Source organism: Triturus cristatus, chromosome 4_2, assembly GCF_964204655.1.
Source record: "Triturus cristatus chromosome 4_2, aTriCri1.1, whole genome shotgun sequence".
Taxonomy (NCBI): domain Eukaryota; kingdom Metazoa; phylum Chordata; class Amphibia; order Caudata; family Salamandridae; genus Triturus; species Triturus cristatus.
In genome coordinates, this window is record NC_140586.1 from 637389119 (window position 1) to 637410028 (window position 20910).

Below are 20910 nucleotides of genomic sequence, written 5' to 3' on the forward strand. Positions count from 1 at the left end.
GCCCTATTTCCATTTGATTGGGGGCAGGGGGTGTTTCAGGTCTTCTGAAAGTTGCAGTGAGCCCTGCCATGTTTGTGGACTGTTTGTTAGGTAATGACCTGGAGCAAACTACCTGGAAGGAAGTGGAGCTCAAGGCTCATGTGGCGATGTTAGGTTTATTTGAGTGGATCTGTGCCATGACAATGTCTGTGGCTGCCTGGGAAGGGAATTTAAGAAGGGCTGGAGCCTGGAACAATGGCCCAGCCAGCTGCAAAGAAGGAGAAAGGCAGAGGGCATGGTGAACCTGCCCCTAAATGTACCTCCAGTGAGACGGATGGGGCACCTGCGGTGGCCGCCCCTGAGTCCACTGAGGGGGACATTGCTTCTTCCCTTGGTGACCTGCCTGAGCTTGCTGGATAGCATGTGGAAGGAGAACCCACCAACAAGGAGCTCTGTAGGGCACAAAAGGAGTGCCAACCCTTGTGAGCATGAGGCAACAAGCTGAAGCCCAAGCAGCAGGTGATGACTCTGGTAGTCACCAAATTTAAGGATCCTGGGCATGGGACATCAAGGGCCCTGGTAGTCCCCCAATGCTACAGGGCCTTCCTACTGGAACTGACTTACGCAATCCCCCTGACAAGACGCCTAGGACAAGACAATACTTTTGCAAGGCTTGTCCTCCACTTCTATTGACCTAGGATCAAGAATTCCTCAGATGCGTTCTGTAGGACTTGTGTGACTTGCCAAGACAACGGGAAGACCGGGCAGAGGCTTAAAGTCCCACGAAATCCCTTGTCTGTCATTAGTACCCCCTTTGAGAGGGTGGGCATCAACATTGTAGGGCCTATGAATCCCCAGGCAACAAGTTCATCCTGGTTCTGGTGGATCATGCTACTAGGTTTCCCAGAGACATTTCCTCTGATAGCTACTACTGCGCCTGCAGTGGCAAAGGCCCTGATGGGAATGTTTACCTGAGTGGGGTTTCCCAATGAAATTCTGTCTGACAGGGATACAAACTTCATGTCTGTTTATATATAGTCAATGTGGAAGGAGTGTAGGGTAACATACAGGTTCTCCACCCCTTACCATCCACAAACCAATGGGTTTGTTGAGATGTTCTACAAGATCCTGAAAGGCATGATCACAGGCCTGCCTGAGGACCTGAGGAAAAAGTGTGATATCCTCTTACCATGCCTGTTGTCCGCTTACAGACAAGTGCCACAGAAAGGAGTAGGTTTCAGTCCCTTGAACTGTTGTATGGGCACCCAGTCAGATGACCTCTGAGTCTGTTTAAAGAAGGGTGGGAGCAAGCTCCCAGGAAGGTACCCCAGGATGTAGTGAACTACATGCTGGCCTTCAAAAGCCAGATGACTAAGTTATGGAAGTAAGCTTCCAGTAACCTTGAAGCCAGCCTGGAAGTCATGAAGGAGTGGTATGACAAAAATGTTTCCATAATGGAATTTCAACCTAGTCAGAACGTGTGGGTGATGGAATGGGCCATATAAGGTGATTGAAGGAAAGGGTGAGGCCACATACCTGGTGGACACCTAGGCAACTCCACAGGGTCCTCTATGTTAATTGCCTCAAACCACACTTTGAGAAGTCTGAGCTCACCATGCTGTTGGTGACGGATGGAGAAGAGGAAAAGGAGAGTGAACCTCTCCCTGACCTCTTGGACTATGAGGAGAAGAATAGGTCTGTGAAATGAGTAATGTTTTCCTCTACTCTAACTCCTGGACAACAGAGAGACTGCCACCAAGTGCTAGTGCAATACTCTTTTCTGCTCTCCCTTATCCCTGAGACTACCCACTTGAGTACCCATGATATGGACATAGGGGACAAACTCCCTGTAAAGAATAAATCTTACAGTTTGTCAGATAACGTGAGGTCCAGCATTAAGGTTGAAGTGTCCAAAATGCTGGGGTTAAGGGTGATAGTATCCTCGAGTAGCCCCTGATCCAGTCCAGTGGTTCTGGTACCAAGAGCTGCCCCACCGGGCACCACACCTGAACTAAACTTCTGTGTGGATTACAGAGGGCTAAATTCAGTGACTAGGACAAATGCTCACCCCATCCTCGGGGCTGATGAGCTGGTTGATCGATAAGAGGCTGCCAAGTATCGCAGTACCTTTGATCTTACATCAGGGTACTGCCAGATCACCCTAACGACAGGAGCAAAGGAGAGGTCAGCCTTCTCTACTCCAGAGGGCCACTACCAGTTTAGAGTGACACCCTTTGGATTAAATAACGTCCCTGCACCTTCCAGAGGCTGATAAACTAGGTCCTTTCTTACATGGAGGCCTTCTCTGCTGCTTATTTGGATGACATAGCTGTCTTCAGTAGCAGCTAGAAGAACCACCTTTTCCACCTCCAGGTAGTGCTTCAGGCTCTGCAACAGGCAGGCCTGACTATCAAGGCAAGTAAGTACCAGATATGGCAGGGGTCTGTGGTGTACTTGCGACACCTGTTGGGCAGACGATAAGTGCAACCCCATCAGGTCAAGATATAAACCCTCATGGCCTGGCTGCCCCCCAAAACCTAGACTGAGGTCAGAACCTTCTTGTGCCTCACTGGGTTCGATAGGAGATTTGTCAAGGGATGTGGCACCCTTGTTGTACCCTTGATTGACCTGACTTCGAACAAGCAGCCCAGGAATGTGATTTGGACAGAGGCATGCCAAACTGCATTTGACTCCCTTAAGCAAGCCCGGTGTACCACTGCTTTGCTCAAAGCCCTTGATTTCTCCCAGGAGTTTATCATTCAGACAAATGCCTCAGAGCATGGCATGGGACAGTACTATCCCAACTTAATGAATTGGGCCTAGACCAACTTGTAGCCTTCATCTCCAGGAGGTTACTCCCCGTGGAACAGAGGTGGAGTGCTATTGATAGAGATGCGTTTGCTGTGGTCTAGGCACTGAAGTAGTTGAGGCCATACCTGTTTGGCACTCACTTCCTGATTCAGACTGACCACAGACCCCTCAAGTGGCTCATGCAAATGAGGAGTGGGAATCCAAACTGCTGAGGTGGTCAATTTTCCTACAGGGTATGGATTTCAGGGTGGAACACAGACCTGGGGTAGACCACACCAATGCTGATGGTCTAGCTAGGTTTTTCTACCTTAGTGATGAGAACACACTAGAGGTTGGGTATATCTCCCAATTTTCAGCTGGAGGGGACACGTGTTAGACCTGTCATCCTTAGGATGGTCTTCCCCCGGTCAATTTGCTTTTTACATTTTAATCTTGCTGACTTTCTTTGTTGGCCTTAGGATTCTGAACACTTTACCACTGCTAACCAGTGCTAAAGTGCATGTTCTTATCCCCTAAACATGATGACATTGGTGTATACCTGATTGGCATATTTGATGTACTAGTAAGTCCCTTGTAAAGTGGTATACCATATACCCAGAGCATGTCCTTCAAATGCTACAGCTGCAGCACTTATTGTACCACCCACAGCAGTAGCCTTTCAAATCTGTCTGAGGCCTGCCACTTTAGTGCCTGTGTGTGCACTTCAACTTGCCCTTTAAAACTACTTGCAGGGCCTTAAACTCCACTTTTATTACACGTCACCCCTAAGGTAGGTCCTAGGTAACCCTAAGGGTTGAGTGCTATGTAAGTAAAAGGTAGGATATGTTCCTCTTTATTTGTATGTCCTGATAGTGACAGCCTATTTAGTTTTTCATTACTGTGGGGCCTATCCATCTCATAGAACAGTATTTGGAACTTTAAACTGTAGTTCCTGATTAAAGAGGAATAGCTTTTTAAAGTTTCATATCATTTTAATGGTAATGATATACCCCCCCTTACTGGTGAAGTTGGAATTAACAATACTGTTCTAGAAATGCCACTATTAGAAAGTGTAAAATACACAGCAAAAGACACACAATTGATGGACGGAATGCAGAACAAATCGAAACATTCACCCCCAGTCAAGAGATCTGGGTTAAATCCATCATTCTTTTGCTCACCATGCCACCCCAGACGTGGGTCCTGGGCTCACTGTGCCACTGGAATCAAGCTATTCTGGCTGATGAGGGGTGAAACCCTGAAACCGGTCTTAGGATGCTTGTTTCCGGTCCATGGAGGACCTGGCATGGCAGTTCGGGCTGGGCTGTTCCCTTGAGGCACACGGTCAAGACTGATTTGCATATGGCGAGGTCTAAACTGTGGTGGCATGGTGAGCAAAAGAATGATGGATTTGACCCAGATCTCTTGACTGGGGGTGAATGTTTTGATTTGTTCTGCATTCTGTCCATCAATTGTGTGTCTTTTGCATTACTGCTCTATGAGCCTGACAGCCTGTCTCCTGTACACATCTTGGGTGGGTGGCAGCTACACTTTGTGCATTTCCTCTAGACAGCCACAAACACAGGAAGGTAAGGTTCATCTGCATTCTGAGACCCCCTGAAATCTGACATTTGTGCTGCTTAAGTACTCAACTGGACTGCTTCTCTGGAAGGAGTGCTTTTCTGCTTGTTGCCCTGATGTCCGCTGTTCCTGAGGGAAGAGGTGTGGCGCCGCAGCCAGGGTGACTGACTCCGGAATCTGGGGATCACGGTTTGACCCCCGGCGCTGGTTGCAGATTAGTCGAGCACCATGTGACGTTGGGCAATAGCTTGCTTAATCTTCCCGACGGCCCCCAGCACCTCGAGACCCTTACAGCTGATTGTTCGCTCTTTACAAATATGGATTATTATTCCCTGACTGCTGTAGGTGAGGTTGACTCTGTCTCCCCCCCCCCCCACTTGATCTCCAGGGGCTTGCTGGCTTGCCTCCTGTTTTCTGAAGGGTCATGGGTACAAAAGACATCCTGCAGGTCTGCTGTTGCTGCTGGACTCTGCCTTCTGTGAGTCCTACCCTTGCCTGAGGTGCCCTCTCCAAGTTCTGGGCCTCAGAAATGGGTTCTGCAGTTGTTTTTTAGAAAAACTGCCGCCTCGTTACATCTGCGCTGATTGGAACCGGCGTATCGGCCTTCAATTCCAATGCCGAGGCTGTTCACGTCAGCGGTTCTACAGCCTGTGCGGCCTGACAAGGACTCTCTGCATGGCTCACTGATGATGAATTGCCTTCACCTCAGCGAAGATTGATGACGACCCACTGCATGGAAAAGATCGACACATCGTGCCCTCAGCATCAACGCTTTGCTCCATCCAAAGTACTTTCTCAGCGGGCCCTGCATGTGTCCTGTAGCCGGCGTGCCCTACTTTGTGGTCAGCCTGAAATTTGGATTTACACTGGTCCCTAGCAACCTCGAGTAACCTTTTGATCACTGATGACTTCTAAGCACTATGTTTGCATTTAAACTTTACAAATTCATACCTGGACTTCTGCATATTAGAATTTTGTCGTTTTGATCTTATTTTGCTCAGATAAATATTCTCTATTTATTTAAGTCTTTTTGTGCTATATTCATTGTGTTATTGTGTGTGTGTGTATAGCACAAATACTTTACACATTGCCTCTTTAGATAAGGATGACTGCTCTGTGCCAAGCAACCAGAGGGTGAGCACAGGATATCTTTTAATGCTTTTAATGTGTATATAGCTTACCCTGTCAAGATTAGTTGTTCCTGCCTGGCATGGCAAGTACCAACATTAGCCATACTGGAGTTAATGCTCAGTTCACAGCTGGTTAATTTCAAAGGAGTATTCTTTTCTATCCCCAGGAACGCTCACCATGCTCTGCCTTCACTTCTACCAGGAAACCTAACATATGGTAGACAAACTGCAGCCTTTGAAGTTAGGACTGCTGCGGCAAGGCTGTGACCAGTGCTCTAAGGAAGAAAGACCCATATTTATAATTCATTCTGCAGTGTACAGTTAACTCTTTTATCAGGGATCATTTTAGAGTTGGCAAGAGTAATTTAGAGCTATTCAATAGAATCACTTTTATCATACAGAATCTAGCTTCCAAAACCTCTATCATCCTGATGATTGGCGTTGTCTTTTCGGCTTCACTACCCTTGGAGAGTCAAGTATAAAAAAGGAGTATTCAAGAAGGGTGCACTACTTAATGAAAACATGTGACATCAGGCACCAGTGGCAAATTGCAATACCTACCAGAAATGATGCCCTTAACTACTGACTGCCTCATTTCTCGGAGATAAAACATCGCAATCAATGACATGCAGATCATCTCTGTATAGAGAGTGAACTTGATTAGTAGTCAGACGTTTATATGTCTGGACACCTCTATTTTTTTAGGTGAAAGAGATTTCCTATTCTTCAGTCGGATGCAAACAAAGATCTTTCTTTTCAGAGCACTCTAAATTGCCTACTACAGTTTTTGTCAGTACTCCTAGGAAGGTCCTCCAGCTCCAAACCAAATAGGGAAGACATTGAGATCCATTCTTTATCCCTATCACTTCTGAAAACCAGCTTATTGGGCTAAGTGGTCAACGGGCAACCCAGCAGCTAAACCTGCTCTGCAAGATCTTCTTTAAACCTACAGAGGATTAAGAACAAGATGCTCTTCTGTTAAGGAAAAGAAGTAATTTGAAAATCCTCTTTCCTATCCACAGTGGGTTGGGGAGAATAGGCCCTATCGATGTCCAATAATTTACTCTTTAATATCATCCGTGTTGGACTTAAGATTGAGCTGCTCCACGCTGAACTAAAATCCAAAAGTGATGCCTGGAGAAAGGATACTGAAAATCCTACCCCTTATTTACCGCTAAGACAGGAAATTACATCAGAAAATGATGCTGCCGTATTGGATTGAGAGGACAATTCAATAATAAATGAGCTAGACACCATGATATGGATTGGGAATTAGAAAACTCCTACACAGGAATTCTGGGATGGAGGTCTATGGTGGCTTCCAACATGTCCCCCAGGGAGAAAAGCTCAGATGACCGTCCAACCGCTGAGAAGAAGCACCCCTGGATGACTGCGGCGGCCCGCCATCACTGCCACTACCCCTCAGGTAATAAGACAGTGTGTCCTGCTGAATAGAGCGAGACACAAGAGAAGTTGTCAGTCAGGGCATGGGCCGCAATGCAGCCCGCGGTGTAACATATCCCAGACACCATACTGTCACCCGTGAGGGCATACTACATGACTCATCAAGGACCTGACTTCTACCCTGATGGCTCTCCTTGCAGAGCCCCATCATCCACAAATCTAGCTGCATAACCTAAAAAGCCATCACAACCGGCACTTCTGGCTAACTAACTCATCGCCTTTGCTCGCAGGACAACTGCAGTGAAAATACTATCACACTAGAGAAGAAAAGTGCACAGACAAACAGCAACAGCCTTCTCCATCTGGTCTCCATCTTGACCATCCGAAAACGCTGCTCTAATTTAAAAAAAAGCTGACGACACACCTCTTTAATGAACACTACATCTTGGTGAATTAACAGTCCACTTACATTCTTAGAACCCATCCTCATCTCAAATAATTTATTGACAGCATCTTTGCTTTTGACGGCGTACAGTGTGACGCTGTATTTTGGCTGGGTTCATCCTACACAAATACCACATACATACAAACATACACTCCACCTCCACCTTAATGGCGTATTTTGGAAAACAACCAAACTGATCCCTCAAATCAAGTACCCTCAGTAGTAGCCAATATTGACATGTGCATGCAATAACAAGGGGAAATCAATAAATACATTAATTAACTGCAAAGCACATTAATTGAGGGTGTCGGAGATCCAATTGCTTGTTTGCAAAGAACGATTTGATGTAGTAGGTCCTAGGGAGATTGATTGAACAGTGCTTCAAACCTGTTTCAGAGACACAGGTTGGATATGATTATTTCAAACATTCTGGCTTTTCAAGCTGTATTAAAATCTCCGATATTGCCATTGTTTCATTAGACATACAAATCTGCATGAACCCCAAGCCTGAGAGTCAACATCAATTCATGACAGGTGATTTAACTATAATGAACGTTCCACAAAGTCCCTGAAGGTGCACACACTCCGTGAACCCATGTACGCAGGGCGATTGAAGCATGCCTTAGTATTGGGGAGCAACAAAAGAGGTGAAAGGTAATCCTAATGTATGTAACAAGAGGTATGATAAGTCTACTGGGAACCTCACTTCCATATTTTAGGAATTACGAGGAAAACATTGTTAACAAATTAGCTTTCCATAGGTAATTGTGTGAATATGTAAGTGCCTCCCAAAAAAGAAAGTGAGCAATATTTAGAACTAAAATACAAATCTTAAGCAGAGAAAACGGGTGAAGCTTTGACAACACATTTTTTTTTGCAAAGAGGGCACAAAATATTAAATCACAGGTAGTATACATACACTCTAATTACTTTGACAAGTAGTGGAAATGAACTCCAAGAGACTGTTAAGAACTCCTTCAAATTCTGAAGATCAATCAATCAATCAATAAGGAGTTTGTACAGTGCAGCTACTCACCCATCAGGGTCTCAAGGTGCTGAGGCGGCGGGAGGTGGTGGGGGTGGACAGGCTGCAGATCCGTCTGGGTGTGGGGGTTCAGTTGAAGGTTTTACAGGCAGTTTGGAGGAGGGCAGGTCGAGCGGAAATGTCCCAGACCCCGCCAAGTGTCCCTTAGTTTCACTGAGACCCTCTGCCTTGCCTAAGGGGCTATTTCCTGCTCACCTTGGGGTGGAATCATTGTGCTGCAACCATCCAGGTGTAATATTGTACTCATTGAGTGGCCACCGATTACTAGAAAGGGGGTCCCCTGCCCCTCATGGGGCAATATCCTATTGTTATTTTTTGGTCCTGATGAAATACTGACTGACCCTTTGGGCGACTAAGGCATGAAACGATGTCGACCTCACTTTATTGATAGCTATCTAGGTGCATTGTGACTGAAGGATAGCACCACTGTTATTTTTTAAAGTCCTGGTACCCTTACCCCATAAAGAATTGTTTTGGGGTACCGGAGTCTATTTTAGACACACTTCAATTGTCACCAGAAACAAATATGCACTGTCCCCTCTCATGCATTCACCTAAACAGCGTATTCGGAAAAAAAGATTTCCGACAAAGAGCCCTAGGCCCGTTTGGAATTGAAGAGCTGCCCTGATGAGGAGCGCCGAATGATGAAGCATGACACCCCAACAGGTGTGTGAGGGCATTAAGATCTAACCTTCTGGTCTCCTTGCGACGATATGGGCCAGCTTTGTGGCTTCACCACCTTGTGATCCATTTGCTTACGAGGAACTACTCCTATTTTGATGGTTAGTGGGTGGTTCAGTTAAAGAGCCAGGTCTTGAGGTCCTTCCTGAATTGGGTCAGTGATGGGGATTGCTTGAAGTGGAGGAGCAGGGCGTTCCAGGTTTTGGCGGCGATGTAGGTAAAGGATCTTCCTCTGGCTCTGGTCTTGTGAATCCATGGGAACTTGTATGAAAAGTTAAAGAAAATGACTGCCTGTAACTAGGTTGACCAGCATGTATCTTCTGTAAATCCACATGCTAGGTAGAGGGTCCCATGGGATGATCGTATAATAATTTGTGTGTCCGTAGAAAACATAGGTACTAGAAGAGTAACCCAACGCATGACAACAAAGAAGCCATAAAAAAAAACCTTGCTAAATGTTAATATTTAGGCTGTGATTCTCAAAAGACTGTCATTGTTCACTTCGATAGACATTCATGAATGATGATACACCATAATCCCAGGGGGAGTGAAAGAGACAAAATGCACCATTTGATCCCAATGGCATCCCAGTTTTACCTACCGCAGTGCCTATAGACCCCCAGCTACCTACTATTTGCAGCTCAGGTACACGAGGAAGGCCGTGCAAGAAAAACTGCTTCAGCCTAATGATGCTTAGACCAGGGGTAGCAATGGCACTGCGAAGAGAAGCACATGGTAAGTGAGTGCTGGTACCTTAGCCACCTCTGATTGACATCTATGTACCCATTTTGCCTGCACAAAGGGATCCTGCATATTGGTGGGTGCTGGGTGAAGAGTGCGAGTGCTGCCCTGACCTCCTTGCAAACCTACGCACCATCCCTCAGTGCTATACATTTGATATTATACCTCTAACAATATGGTACTGTAAAGTGCGTGCAGTTCATTAGCGTTAACGTTACGGAACGCACAGTATCAAGTCAAGGTAATGAAATGCAGGGCCTCTGTGTCTACAAACTCATGGACCACTCTTCCACTTTTGAAAATGCACACACAAAAGGCAATCTTCCCATACTCTAACCCTAAATGCGCAAACCTCACACGACAGCCTGCTTATCTTCAGCATCAGTTATTAATATGCAGTGTACTAAATGCAATTGCATTTACCTTTCTAAAGATGGGCACGTGCAATTTGTATGTGTATAGGGCTCAACCAAATTGAAATTTTATTTTGTGACTTTAGAACTTAAATCCTTTTCCAGAGCAATAACATGGCTCATTGAACCAATGTTTTGAAGAAGCTCCTTTTTAGCTAGTTATGTTGCCCCAGAATACTGCATTGTTATATCTTTGGAAGAGTGGAGCCTGAGTCGAAACAAGACAGAAGTATTGCTTGGCTTTATAAAATCATTGTGATTGAAGGACTCATGAACCTTGAGTTACTTTTATTAACTTGTTTTTTTATCAATTTGGCAGCAGAAGAGTAAGCCTTTGTAGTCTCTGCTCCCAGTCCTGCCTTTGAAGTGTTCCAGATCTATTCCTATCAAGTACTGCCAAATCGGTGCATTGGTAAAGACAACCAGATGACCAATAGGTTGAAGAATCTGAAACTATTGTTGAATTTAAGGCTAATAACCTGAATCACTTCAAGCAAATCATGTAGCCCTCATTAAACTAGATAGTCATCTTGTTGGGTGAAGCATGCTCTTCTCTAACTTTTAAAGCGTTAGCCACAATGCTTCAAATCTGGTATTGCATCTCGCATATGCGCATGGACTCCCAAGTTGGAATTATGCCGGAACGTGTCCTTTTTGTCTGGGTTTTGAGACAGCTACTTTTGCTTTTCCCAAACCTTTACACAAGACATAAGTAGAGGGGTTTTGGATCACTGGGCTTCATCCATTGGTCCGGTTTATTGTCATTCCCGCTTTGCTGGGGCAGCGGATCAGCCCACTTTACCCACTGGTTTCCTTCACTTTGAGTGACTGTACATAGCCTGTGCATGTTGTTCACTTCTGTCTAACAATAGTTCCTTTATCTTCAGTGACAAAGCTGATTTAAAATTATATTTTGTATGATAACTTTAAATACTGGCTGTTTCGTCTGCACTTCGGGTACCAAGTTAAACAGTTATTTATTTTCAGGCTCCTTCTTACAGTTGCGGTTATACAGTTACATTGTATCATTGTAGCTGCTGCGATTTGGCTGCTTGTTTACGTTGTGATTTATTCCTCACTTCTTCAATAATAAAAAAACAACACAACTGAAAATCTTTTTATTAAAGACAAAAAGCTAGTCAAACAGCAATAGCAGTGCATGTAAAGACTAGTAAAACAGCCATAGCTGTGCATGCAAATACTTGTAAAACAGCGATAGCAGTGGACGCAAATACTAGTAAAACAGACTTAGAACTGGATGCAAACAGCTAGTGAAACATCCAAAGCAGTGCATGTAAAGACTAGTAAAATAGCCATCGCACTGGATGCAAACGGCTAGTAAAACAGCCATAGCAGAGCATGCAAAGACTAGTAAAACAGCCATAGCAGTGCATGTAAAGACTAGTAAAACTGCCATTGCACTGGATGGAAAGGGCTACTAAAGCAGCCATTGCTGTGCATGTAAAGACTAGTAAAACAGCCATAGCAGTGCATGCAAAAACTAGTAACACAGCCATAGCAGTGGATGCAGAGACAAGTAAAGCAGCCATAGCAGTGGATGCAAAGACTAGTAAAACAGCCATAGCACTGCATGTAAAGACTAGCAAAACAGCCATAACAGTGGATGCAAAGGGCAAGTAAAACAGCATAGCAGTGGTTGCAAAGACAAGTAAAACAGCCATAGCAGTGGATGCAAAGACTAGTAACACAGCCATAACAGTGGATGCAGAGACGAGTAAAGCAGCCGTAGCAGTGGATGCAAAGACTAGTAAAACAGCCATAGCACTGCATGTGAAGACTAGCAAAACAGCCATAACAGTGGATGCAAAGGGCAAGTAAAACAGCCATAGCAGTGGATGCAAAGACTAGTAAAACAGCCATAGCAGTGGATGCAAAGACTAGTAAAACAGCCATAGCAGTCGATGCAAAGGCTAGTAAAACGGCCATAGCAGGGCATGAAAAGACTAAAAAGAACAGCCACAGTGGTTCATGTAAAGACTAGTAAAACAGCCATAGCAGTGCATGCAAAGACTAGTAAAACAGCCATAGCAGTGGATGAAGAGACTGGTAAAGCAGTCATAGCAGGGCATGTTAAGCTTAGTAAAAACAGCCACAGAGGTTCATGCAAAGACTAGTGAAACAGCCATAGCAGTGTATGCAAAGACTAGTATAACAGCCATAACAGTGGATGCAGAGACTAGTAAAGCAGCCATAGCAGTGGATGCAAAGACTAGTAAAACAGCCATAGCAGTGGATGCAAAGGGTTAGTAAAACAGCCATAGCAGTGGCTGCAAAGACAAGTAAAACAGCCATAGCAGTGAATGCAAAGACTAGTAAAACAGCCATAGCAGTGGATGCAAAGACTAGTAAAACAGCCATAGCAGGGCATGTAAAGACTAGTAAAAACAGCTACAGCGGTTTTTGTAAAGACTAGTAAAACAGCCATAGCAGTTCTTGCAAAGACTAGTAAAACAGCCGTAGCAGTGGATGCAAAGACTAGCAAAACAGCCATAACAGTGGATGCAAAGGGCAAGTAAAACAGCCATAGCAGTGGTTGCAAAGACAAGTAAAACAGCCATAGCAGTGGATGCAAAGACTAGTAAAACAGCCATAGCAGTCGATGCAAAGACTAGTAAAACATCCATGGCAGGGCATGAAAAGGCGAGTAAGAACAGCCACAGTGGTTCATGTAAAGACTGGTAAATCAGCCATAGCAGTGCATGCAAAGACTAGTAAAACAGCCATAGCAGTGGATGAAGAGACTGGTAAAGCAGTCATAGCAGGGCATGTAAAGATTAGTAAAAACAGCCACAGAGGTTCATGCAAAGACTAGTAAAACAGCCATAGCAGTGGATGCAAAGACTACTAAAACAACCATAGCAGTGGATGCAGAGACGAGTAAAGCAGCCATAGCAGTAGATGCAAAGACTAGTAAAACAGCCATAGCACTGCATGTAAAGACTAGTAAAACAGCCATAGCAGTGGATGCAAAGACTAGTAAAACAGCCATAGCAGTGGTTGCAGAGACTAGTAAAGCAGCCATAGCAGTGGATGCAAAGAGTAGTAAAACAGCCATAGCACTGCATGTAAAGACTAGTAAAACAGCCATAGCAGTGGATGCAAAGGGTTAGTAAAACAGCCATAGCAGTGGCTGCAAAGACAAGTAAAACAGCCATAGCAGTGGATGCAAAGACTAGTAAAAAAGCCATAGCAGTGAATGCAAAGACTAGTAAAACAGCCATAGCAGTGGATGCAAAGACTAGTAAAACAGCCATAGCAGGGCATGTAAAGACTAGTAAAACCAGCTACAGCGGTTCATGTAAAGACTAGTAAAACAGCCATAGCAGTTCTTGCAAAGACTAGTAAAACAGCCGTAGCAGTGGATGCAAAGACTAGCAAAACAGCTATAGCTGTGGATGCAGAGACTAGTAAAGCAGCCATAGCAGCGGATGCAAAGATTAGTAAAACAGCCATAGCAGTGGCTGTACAGACTAGCAAAACCGCCATAGCAGTGGATGCAAAGGGCTAGTAAAACAGCCATAGCAGTGGCTGCAAAGACAAGTAAAACAGCCATAGCAGTGAATGCAAAAACTAGTAAAACAGCCATAGCAGTGGATGCAAAGACTAGTAAAACAGCCAAAGCAGTGGATGCAGAGACTAGTAAAGCAGCCATAGCAGCGGATGCAAAGATTAGTAAAACAGCCATAGCAGTGGCTGTACAGACTAGCAAAACCGCCATAGCAGTGGATGCAAAGGGCTAGTAAAACAGCCATAGCAGTGGCTGCAAAGACAAGTAAAACAGCCGTAGCAGTGAATGCAAACACTAGTAAAACAGCCATAGCAGTGGATGTAAAGACTAGTAAAATAGCCATAGCAGTGGATGCAGAGACTAGTAAAGCAGCCATAGCAGGGCATGTAAAGACAAGTAAAAACAGCCACATCAGTCCATGCAAAGACTAGTAAAACAGCCATAGCAGTGGATGCAGAGACTAGTAAAGCAGCCATAGCAGCAGATGCAAAGATTAGTAAAACAGCCATGGCAGTGGCTGTACAGACTAGTAAAACAGCCATAGCAGTGGATGTAAAGATTAGTAAAATAGCCATAGCAGTGGATGCAGAGACTAGTAAAGCAGCCATAGCAGGGCATGTAAAGACAAGTAAAAACAGCCACAGCGGTTCATGTAAAGACTAGTAAAACAGCCATAGCAGTCCATGCAAAGACTAGTAAAACAGCCATAGCAGTGGATGCAGAGACTAGTAAAGCAGCCAATAGCAGTCGATGCAAAGACTAGTAAAACAGCCATAGAAGGGCATGAAAAGGCGAGTAAGAACAGCCACAGTGGGTCATGTAAAGACTGGTAAAACAGCCATAGCAGTGCATGCAAAGACTAGTAAAACAGCCATAGCAGTGGATGAAGAGACTGGTAAAGCAGTCATAGCAGGGCATGTAAAGATTAGTAAAAACAGCCGCAGAGGTTCATGCAAAGACTAGTAAAACAGCCATAGCAGTGGATGCAAAGACTAGTAAAACAGCCATAGCAGTGGATGCAGAGACGAGTAAAGCAGCCATAGCAGTAGATGCAAAGACTAGTAAAACAGCCATAGCACTGCATGTAAAGACTAGTAAAACAGCCATAGCAGTGGATGCAAAGACTAGTAAAACAGCCATAGCAGTGATTGCAGAGACTAGTAAAGCAGCCATAGCAGTGGATGCAAAGACTAGTAAAACAGCCTTAGCAGTGCACGTAAAGACTAGCAAAACAGCCATAGCAGTGGATGCAAAGACTTAGTAAAACAGCCATAGCTGTGGCTGTAAAGACAAGTAAAACAGCCATAGCAGTGGATGCAAAGACTAGTAAAAAAAGCCATAGCAGTGAATTCAAAGACTAGTAAAACAGCCATAGCAGTGGATGCAAAGACTAGTAAAACAGCCATAGCAGGGTATGTAAAGACTAGTAAAACCAGCTACAGCGGTTTATGTAAAGACTAGTAAAACAGCCATAGCAGTTCTTGCAAAGACTAGTAAAACAGCCGTAGCAGTGGATGCAAAGACTAGCAAAACAGCTATAGCAGTGGATGCAAAGACTAGTAAAACAGCCATAGCAGTGGATGCAGAGACTAGTAAAGCAGCCATAGCAGCAGATGCAAAGATTAGTAAAACAGCCATAGCAGTGGCTGTACAGACTAGTAAAGCAGCCATAGCAGTGGATGCAAAGACTAGTAAAACAGCCATAGCCGTGCATGTAAAGACTAGCAAAACCGCCATAGCAGTGGATGCAAAGGGCTAGTAAAACAGCTATAGCAGTGGCTGCAAAGACAAGTAAAACAGCCATAGCAGTGAATGCAAAAACTAGTAAAACAGCCATAGCAGTGGATGCAAAGACTAGTAAAATAGCCATAGCAGTGGATGTAAAGACTAGTAAAATAGCCTTAGCAGTGGATGCAGAGACTAGTAAAGCAGCCATAGCAGGGCATGTAAAGACAAGTAAAAACAGCCACAGCGGTTCATGTAAAGACTAGTAAAACAGCCATAGCAGTCCATGCAAAGACTAGTAAAACAGCCATAGCAGTGGATGCAGAGACTAGTAAAGCAGCCATAGCAGCAGATGCAAAGATTAGTAAAACAGCCACAGCAGTGGCTGTACAGACTAGTGAAGTAGCCATAGCAGTGGATGCAAAGACTAGTAAAACAGCCATAGCAGTGCATGTAAAGACTAGCAAAACCGCCATAGCAGTGGATGCAAAGGGCTAGTAAAACAGCCATAGCAGTGGCTGCAAAGACAAGTAAAACAGCCATAGCAGTGAATGCAAAAACTAGTAAAACAGCCATAGCAGTGGCTGCAGAGACTAGTAAAGCAGCCATAGCAGGGCATGTAAAGACAAGTAAAAACAGCCACAGCGGTTCATGTAAAGACTAGTAAAACAGCCATAGCAGTCCATACAAAGACTAGTAAACAGCCATAGCAGTGGATGCAGAGACTAGTAAAGCAGCCATAGCAGTGGATGCAAAGGGCTAGTAAAGCAGCCATAGCAGTGGTTGCAAAGACAAGTAAAACAGCCATAGCAGTGGCTGCAACAACTAGTAAAACAGCCATAGCAGTGGATGCAAAGACTAGTAAAACAGCCATAGCAGTGGATGCAAAGACTAGTAAAATAGCCATAGCAGTGGATGCAGAGACTAGTAAAGCAGCCATAGCAGGGCATGTAAAGACAAGTAAAAACAGCCACAGCGGTTCATGTAAAGGCTAGTAAAACAGCCATAGCAGTCCATGCAAAGACTAGTAAAACAGACATAGCAGTGGATGCAAAGACTAGTAAAACAACCATAGCAGTGGATGCAGAGACTAGTAAAGCAGCCATAGCAGTGGATGCAAAGACTAGTAAAACAGCCATAGCAGTGGATGCTGAGACTAGTAAAGCAGCCATAGCAGTGCATGTAAAGCCTAGCAAAACAGCCATTGTAGTGGATGCAAAGGGCTAGCAAAACCGCCATAGCAGTGGATGCAAAGGGCTAGTAAAACAGCCATAGCAGTGGCTGCAAAGACAAGTAAAACAGCCATAGCAGTGAATGCAAAAACTAGTAAAACAGCCATAGCAGTGGATGCAAAGACTAGTAAAACAGCCATAGCAGTGGATGCAAAGACTAGCAAAACAGCCATAGCAGTGGATGCAAAGACTAGTATAACAGACATAGCAGGGCATGTAAAGATTAGTAAAAAACAGTCACAGTGGTTCATGTGAAGAATAGTAAAACAGCCATAGCAGTGCATGCAAAGACTTGTAAAACAGCCATAGCAGTTGCTTACATCAAATGAGACATTAATTATTGCTGTAAGAACATTAATTCTGTCACTATTTCAGGAGAAAAAAAAGACATGCACAAGATTTATGGAGAAGTTGGGAAACTGGTAGCGAGTCAACTACAGAAGGACAATGCAAGCCTTAAAAACAAAAATAGCATGATAAATTCACATGAGAACTCAACAAGGTAATTACATAATTGATGACCAAATGAAAATTGCTTTTCTCCATAGCATCTCTTTAATCCAGCTATATTAGTCATAGAATTAGGTGTGAGATGCATGCAGCGAAATACTAACAGCAGTCATGATATGTTATGTGATTAGCATCTGTGTAACACACTTTTAATATTTGTAAGGCACCATAGTTCTTCTGATGTTTGGGTGCCTTTTCAATACGGTTACGGAATTCCGATTGGTCAGAATGTGGTTGGGTGTAAACGATCGTGTGCAATATTTGGTCTCATTATGATTTATGTTTGATTAAAGTAAAGAATCTAATGTGTCCCATCATATCAGAGATCTTTTTAGGGTGCTATGCTTAGGGATGTGGTGAAGGCCTTTTCTGTTTATTTTGTTCCGCTCAAGTAAACGTCGTCCATTTCCCAAACTGATGATATATAGCTTTCATGCAGTGTTTTGCTTGTGGTAGTGTGACATGTGTGGTAAACTAACCTAATCTGAATGGTTAAAAAATGTATGTTGGCTAGGTGAGAGGGATATGCAGTCAGGATGGCAACGCTTTACCAGTCACATGAACTTGGTGCAGTGTTGTGTGGATGAGGGTGATAGAAGGGGTTTCTAATCTGTTATGTTGGGTGGTATTACAAGGCTACCATGAATAGCACTAAATAATATGCATTTTGAATATTAAGTGGTATCAGGTGTCTGATGATAGCAGACTATACAGCATGTTGAACTGTGTTTGATGTATGTGATAAGGTCTGTTTAGTTGAGTACTGATTTAGTAGTTGTGTGGTAAATCTTGGAACTGGGTGATGTTTCTAGTCTCTTGAAGGTAGAAGCCCCACAACGCACTGTGCAGCTGTAACATGCATCCTTGCCACTTTTGCATTTTCCATGTCTTTGGGAACAGTTTTAGGGCCCTAAATCCTGAGGGTCACCTGAAACTGCACATTGATGCTCGTCAGGGTCTGGTAGGAGAGACCCTTCATTGTTCTACCAAACCCTCAGTCCCAAGTGGATAATCTGCCTCAGCCCCCTTTGTGCACGTCCAGATTTTAAAAGGAGTTCTGAGGGGCCTATACATGCCTGTCAGGCTCCCTATATTAACTGAGACCCAGAGGCTTGGGGCAGATGATGGCCCCCTACATGTTTATGAGCAAATGCCCTTTTTGCAGGTTTTCCACCAGTTATTTCTAGATTTACTGCTGGTGTATGAACTTGAACACTCGGGCGCTGCCATAGAGCGCCCCGTGTTTGTACTATAATCCCTAAAAAATGTGTTCAATTGGCTGATCCCTGATTGCCATATTTAACCTACCTGGACGTCCCTAGTGTATGGTACTCTGTGTACCCAGGACAAGTAAGCTAAATGTCACAAGTGGATCGCAGCAATTATTTTGCCAGCGACAAGTGAAAACATTACTGTAGGTCTGCCACTGCAGCCTTGTTGTGCAGTGTTTAAACTGCAAATTCGACCTGGAAAATACCTTTTGGCATGCCTAAACCTTCCTTTTTAATACTGCTAAGTCACTCCTGCAGTAGGCCCTAAGTGTCTATAGGGCAGGGTGCATGGTACTTAAAAAGAAAGATATTTGTTTAACATGTCCTGGCAATGAAAAATCTCCAAAGTGATTTTTCACTCTGGCGAGGCTTGCTCTCCCATAGAAAATCACTGTGTTACAATATAACACTTTACAATACATAATTCCCAGCTGTCACCTGGCATCCTGCTAAGTGGTGTGAATTGCTCCCAGGAAAGGGAACAAAAGTGCCTTGGCTGATCGGAGGTGTGACCACCTCCTGACAGGATGGCCTGTGGAATGAGGCCCGCAACTGTACAATCTTCAAAGGGACATCTTCTTTCACAGGCAGATGTGAACCACAACTAGGCCTGCCTCTATCATTGTCTAAGTAGCCAGAGTGGCACTAAGCCCGGTATAGGGAAAACCTGTTGCAAGAACTGGTTTTCAACAGGGAGTTGCTTCAGTGCTTAATTTGTGCAGATGTTTGCCAGTGCTCGGCACCTGCACTTATTTCTTGGCAATGGTATTTACTGCTGAAAGTCCACCACATGGCCGTCCTGTTGTTCTACTTTTACGCAAAGCAGCAGGGTGTTTAAAATATCAATGTACATTAAAATCAAATATACATTTAGAGCTTTTGGGAACACAGAATAGACCAAATTAATGCAATGGTTAGAGAGGGGTGGTTAATAAACAACAGTAGCACTGGCATTTGCTAATGCTGGCAAGGGCAGTGGGTGGTTCAAGTTGCAGGTGCCTCCTGTGAACAACTTGACTCTGGCCCAGTGAAGACATGTTCTGATATCTTAAATTTTGGCAGAGAGATGCACTGTGGGATTGTTCAGTGCTAAATCTTGAGGAAGTGATGTCAAAGTGGATAGGATTGCCCCTAAGAACTTTTTCTACATTGGGCAGAGAGTCTCCCCCACCCACATGCTAATGCCCAGGATAAAGTTGACATCCCCTGCAGAACCCCTTCACAATACTGTGGAAGACAGGTAAAGGGATGCACCTGCTGAGTGAAAGGACTGGAACTCAGAAGAAGGACTGTGACTGCTGTTTTACCTGTGGGGAGAGACACCAAGGGCCGGCCCTGCTCCCACTTGAATCCAGGACTGAAGAGTGAACTCTAAGGGCCAGCTGGCTAGTCTCAGCTGGCTAGTCTCCTTTTAAGCTACAGGATCATAAAAACCTGCAAGAAGCATACCTTCTTGAAGATCTTAGCAGACTAGTTCCAACTGAATGTGCTGTGGACCTTGCTGGTGGCTTACCCTGGAGTGATCACTTGACTGCAAGATAGCGACACAAACAGTCGTTTCCCACTCTTTATTCATAGTCAATCGTAGCTATTTGGGGATGTCTCACTCTTTTGGGACTGCAGACTCCACATACAAAGCCTTGAATTTAAAAACGCCTGGCCTGTGAGCTGAAGTCTGCGATGCGGCAAGCGCAAGGTAAGTGCTTTTATTTATTTATTTTGTTGGCTTTTACATAGCCGTCGTATGTCCGATTCCACTACTCCCCACCCTGCCCCGCCCGCCTCACCACCCGCAGCATTTACCTGTGCGAGCCGCGGCTGGAGTTAAGGGAGTTCAGCCTGACTGCTCTGTCCCTAAGCTGCTCAGGACTGAGCCATGCTTTAAATAAAAGTAACCTAACTGGACCTGATACAAAATAGTGACACTATTACTTGGCGACATAATGTAACCACTCAACTAATAATCCACTTTCTCACAATGTTTATTTATTGAAGTGAGCATAACGTTTGCACTAATTAGGTGTAGCCATCATTGGCCCGATCCTTCAGAAACACTAAAAGTGATATGTTCAATAGGAAGCACTTTCAACACACTTGTCTTTATTGGTAACCATCCCTGTGCCTCTGCAGAAAGGCAAATGCCCCTGCATTGCATTCTGGGGAGAGGATCTTCCAAGACTTAGCCAGCCTAATTGGCTGGATATTTGAACTGTATAGATACACTGGTCACTGTCCAACGGTGGGCATCTGTCCAGCTGCCTGATAATGTGAATGTAAGCTGGAGCTACTCAGCTGTTCACTCATCATCTTTTGAACTTGGACATGTGAGGACCCTGAAGCTGTGTGTTGCAAACCAAGCATTGAGCTGCAGGCTGCCAACTACCTCCTGGTTTTTATTAGGCCTTTTGGGGCTCTTGACGTTCCACTGTCCTGC

At 44.4% G+C, this 20910-nt stretch overlaps 1 protein-coding gene across 4 annotated transcripts in view; it reads left to right on the forward strand.

The window, feature by feature from the left end:
- The window catches only part of C4_2H1orf141 (chromosome 4_2 C1orf141 homolog), a 191032-nt gene that overhangs the window by 134417 nt on the left and 35705 nt on the right, over nucleotides 1-20910 (forward strand). For all 4 annotated transcript variants that reach the window (XM_085602325.1, XM_085602326.1, XM_085602327.1 and 1 more), the window contains one exon: nucleotides 17071-17197. In XM_085602325.1, coding sequence (XP_085458451.1) covers nucleotides 17071-17197 — 127 coding nt within the window. The remainder of the gene's footprint in view (nucleotides 1-17070; nucleotides 17198-20910) is intronic.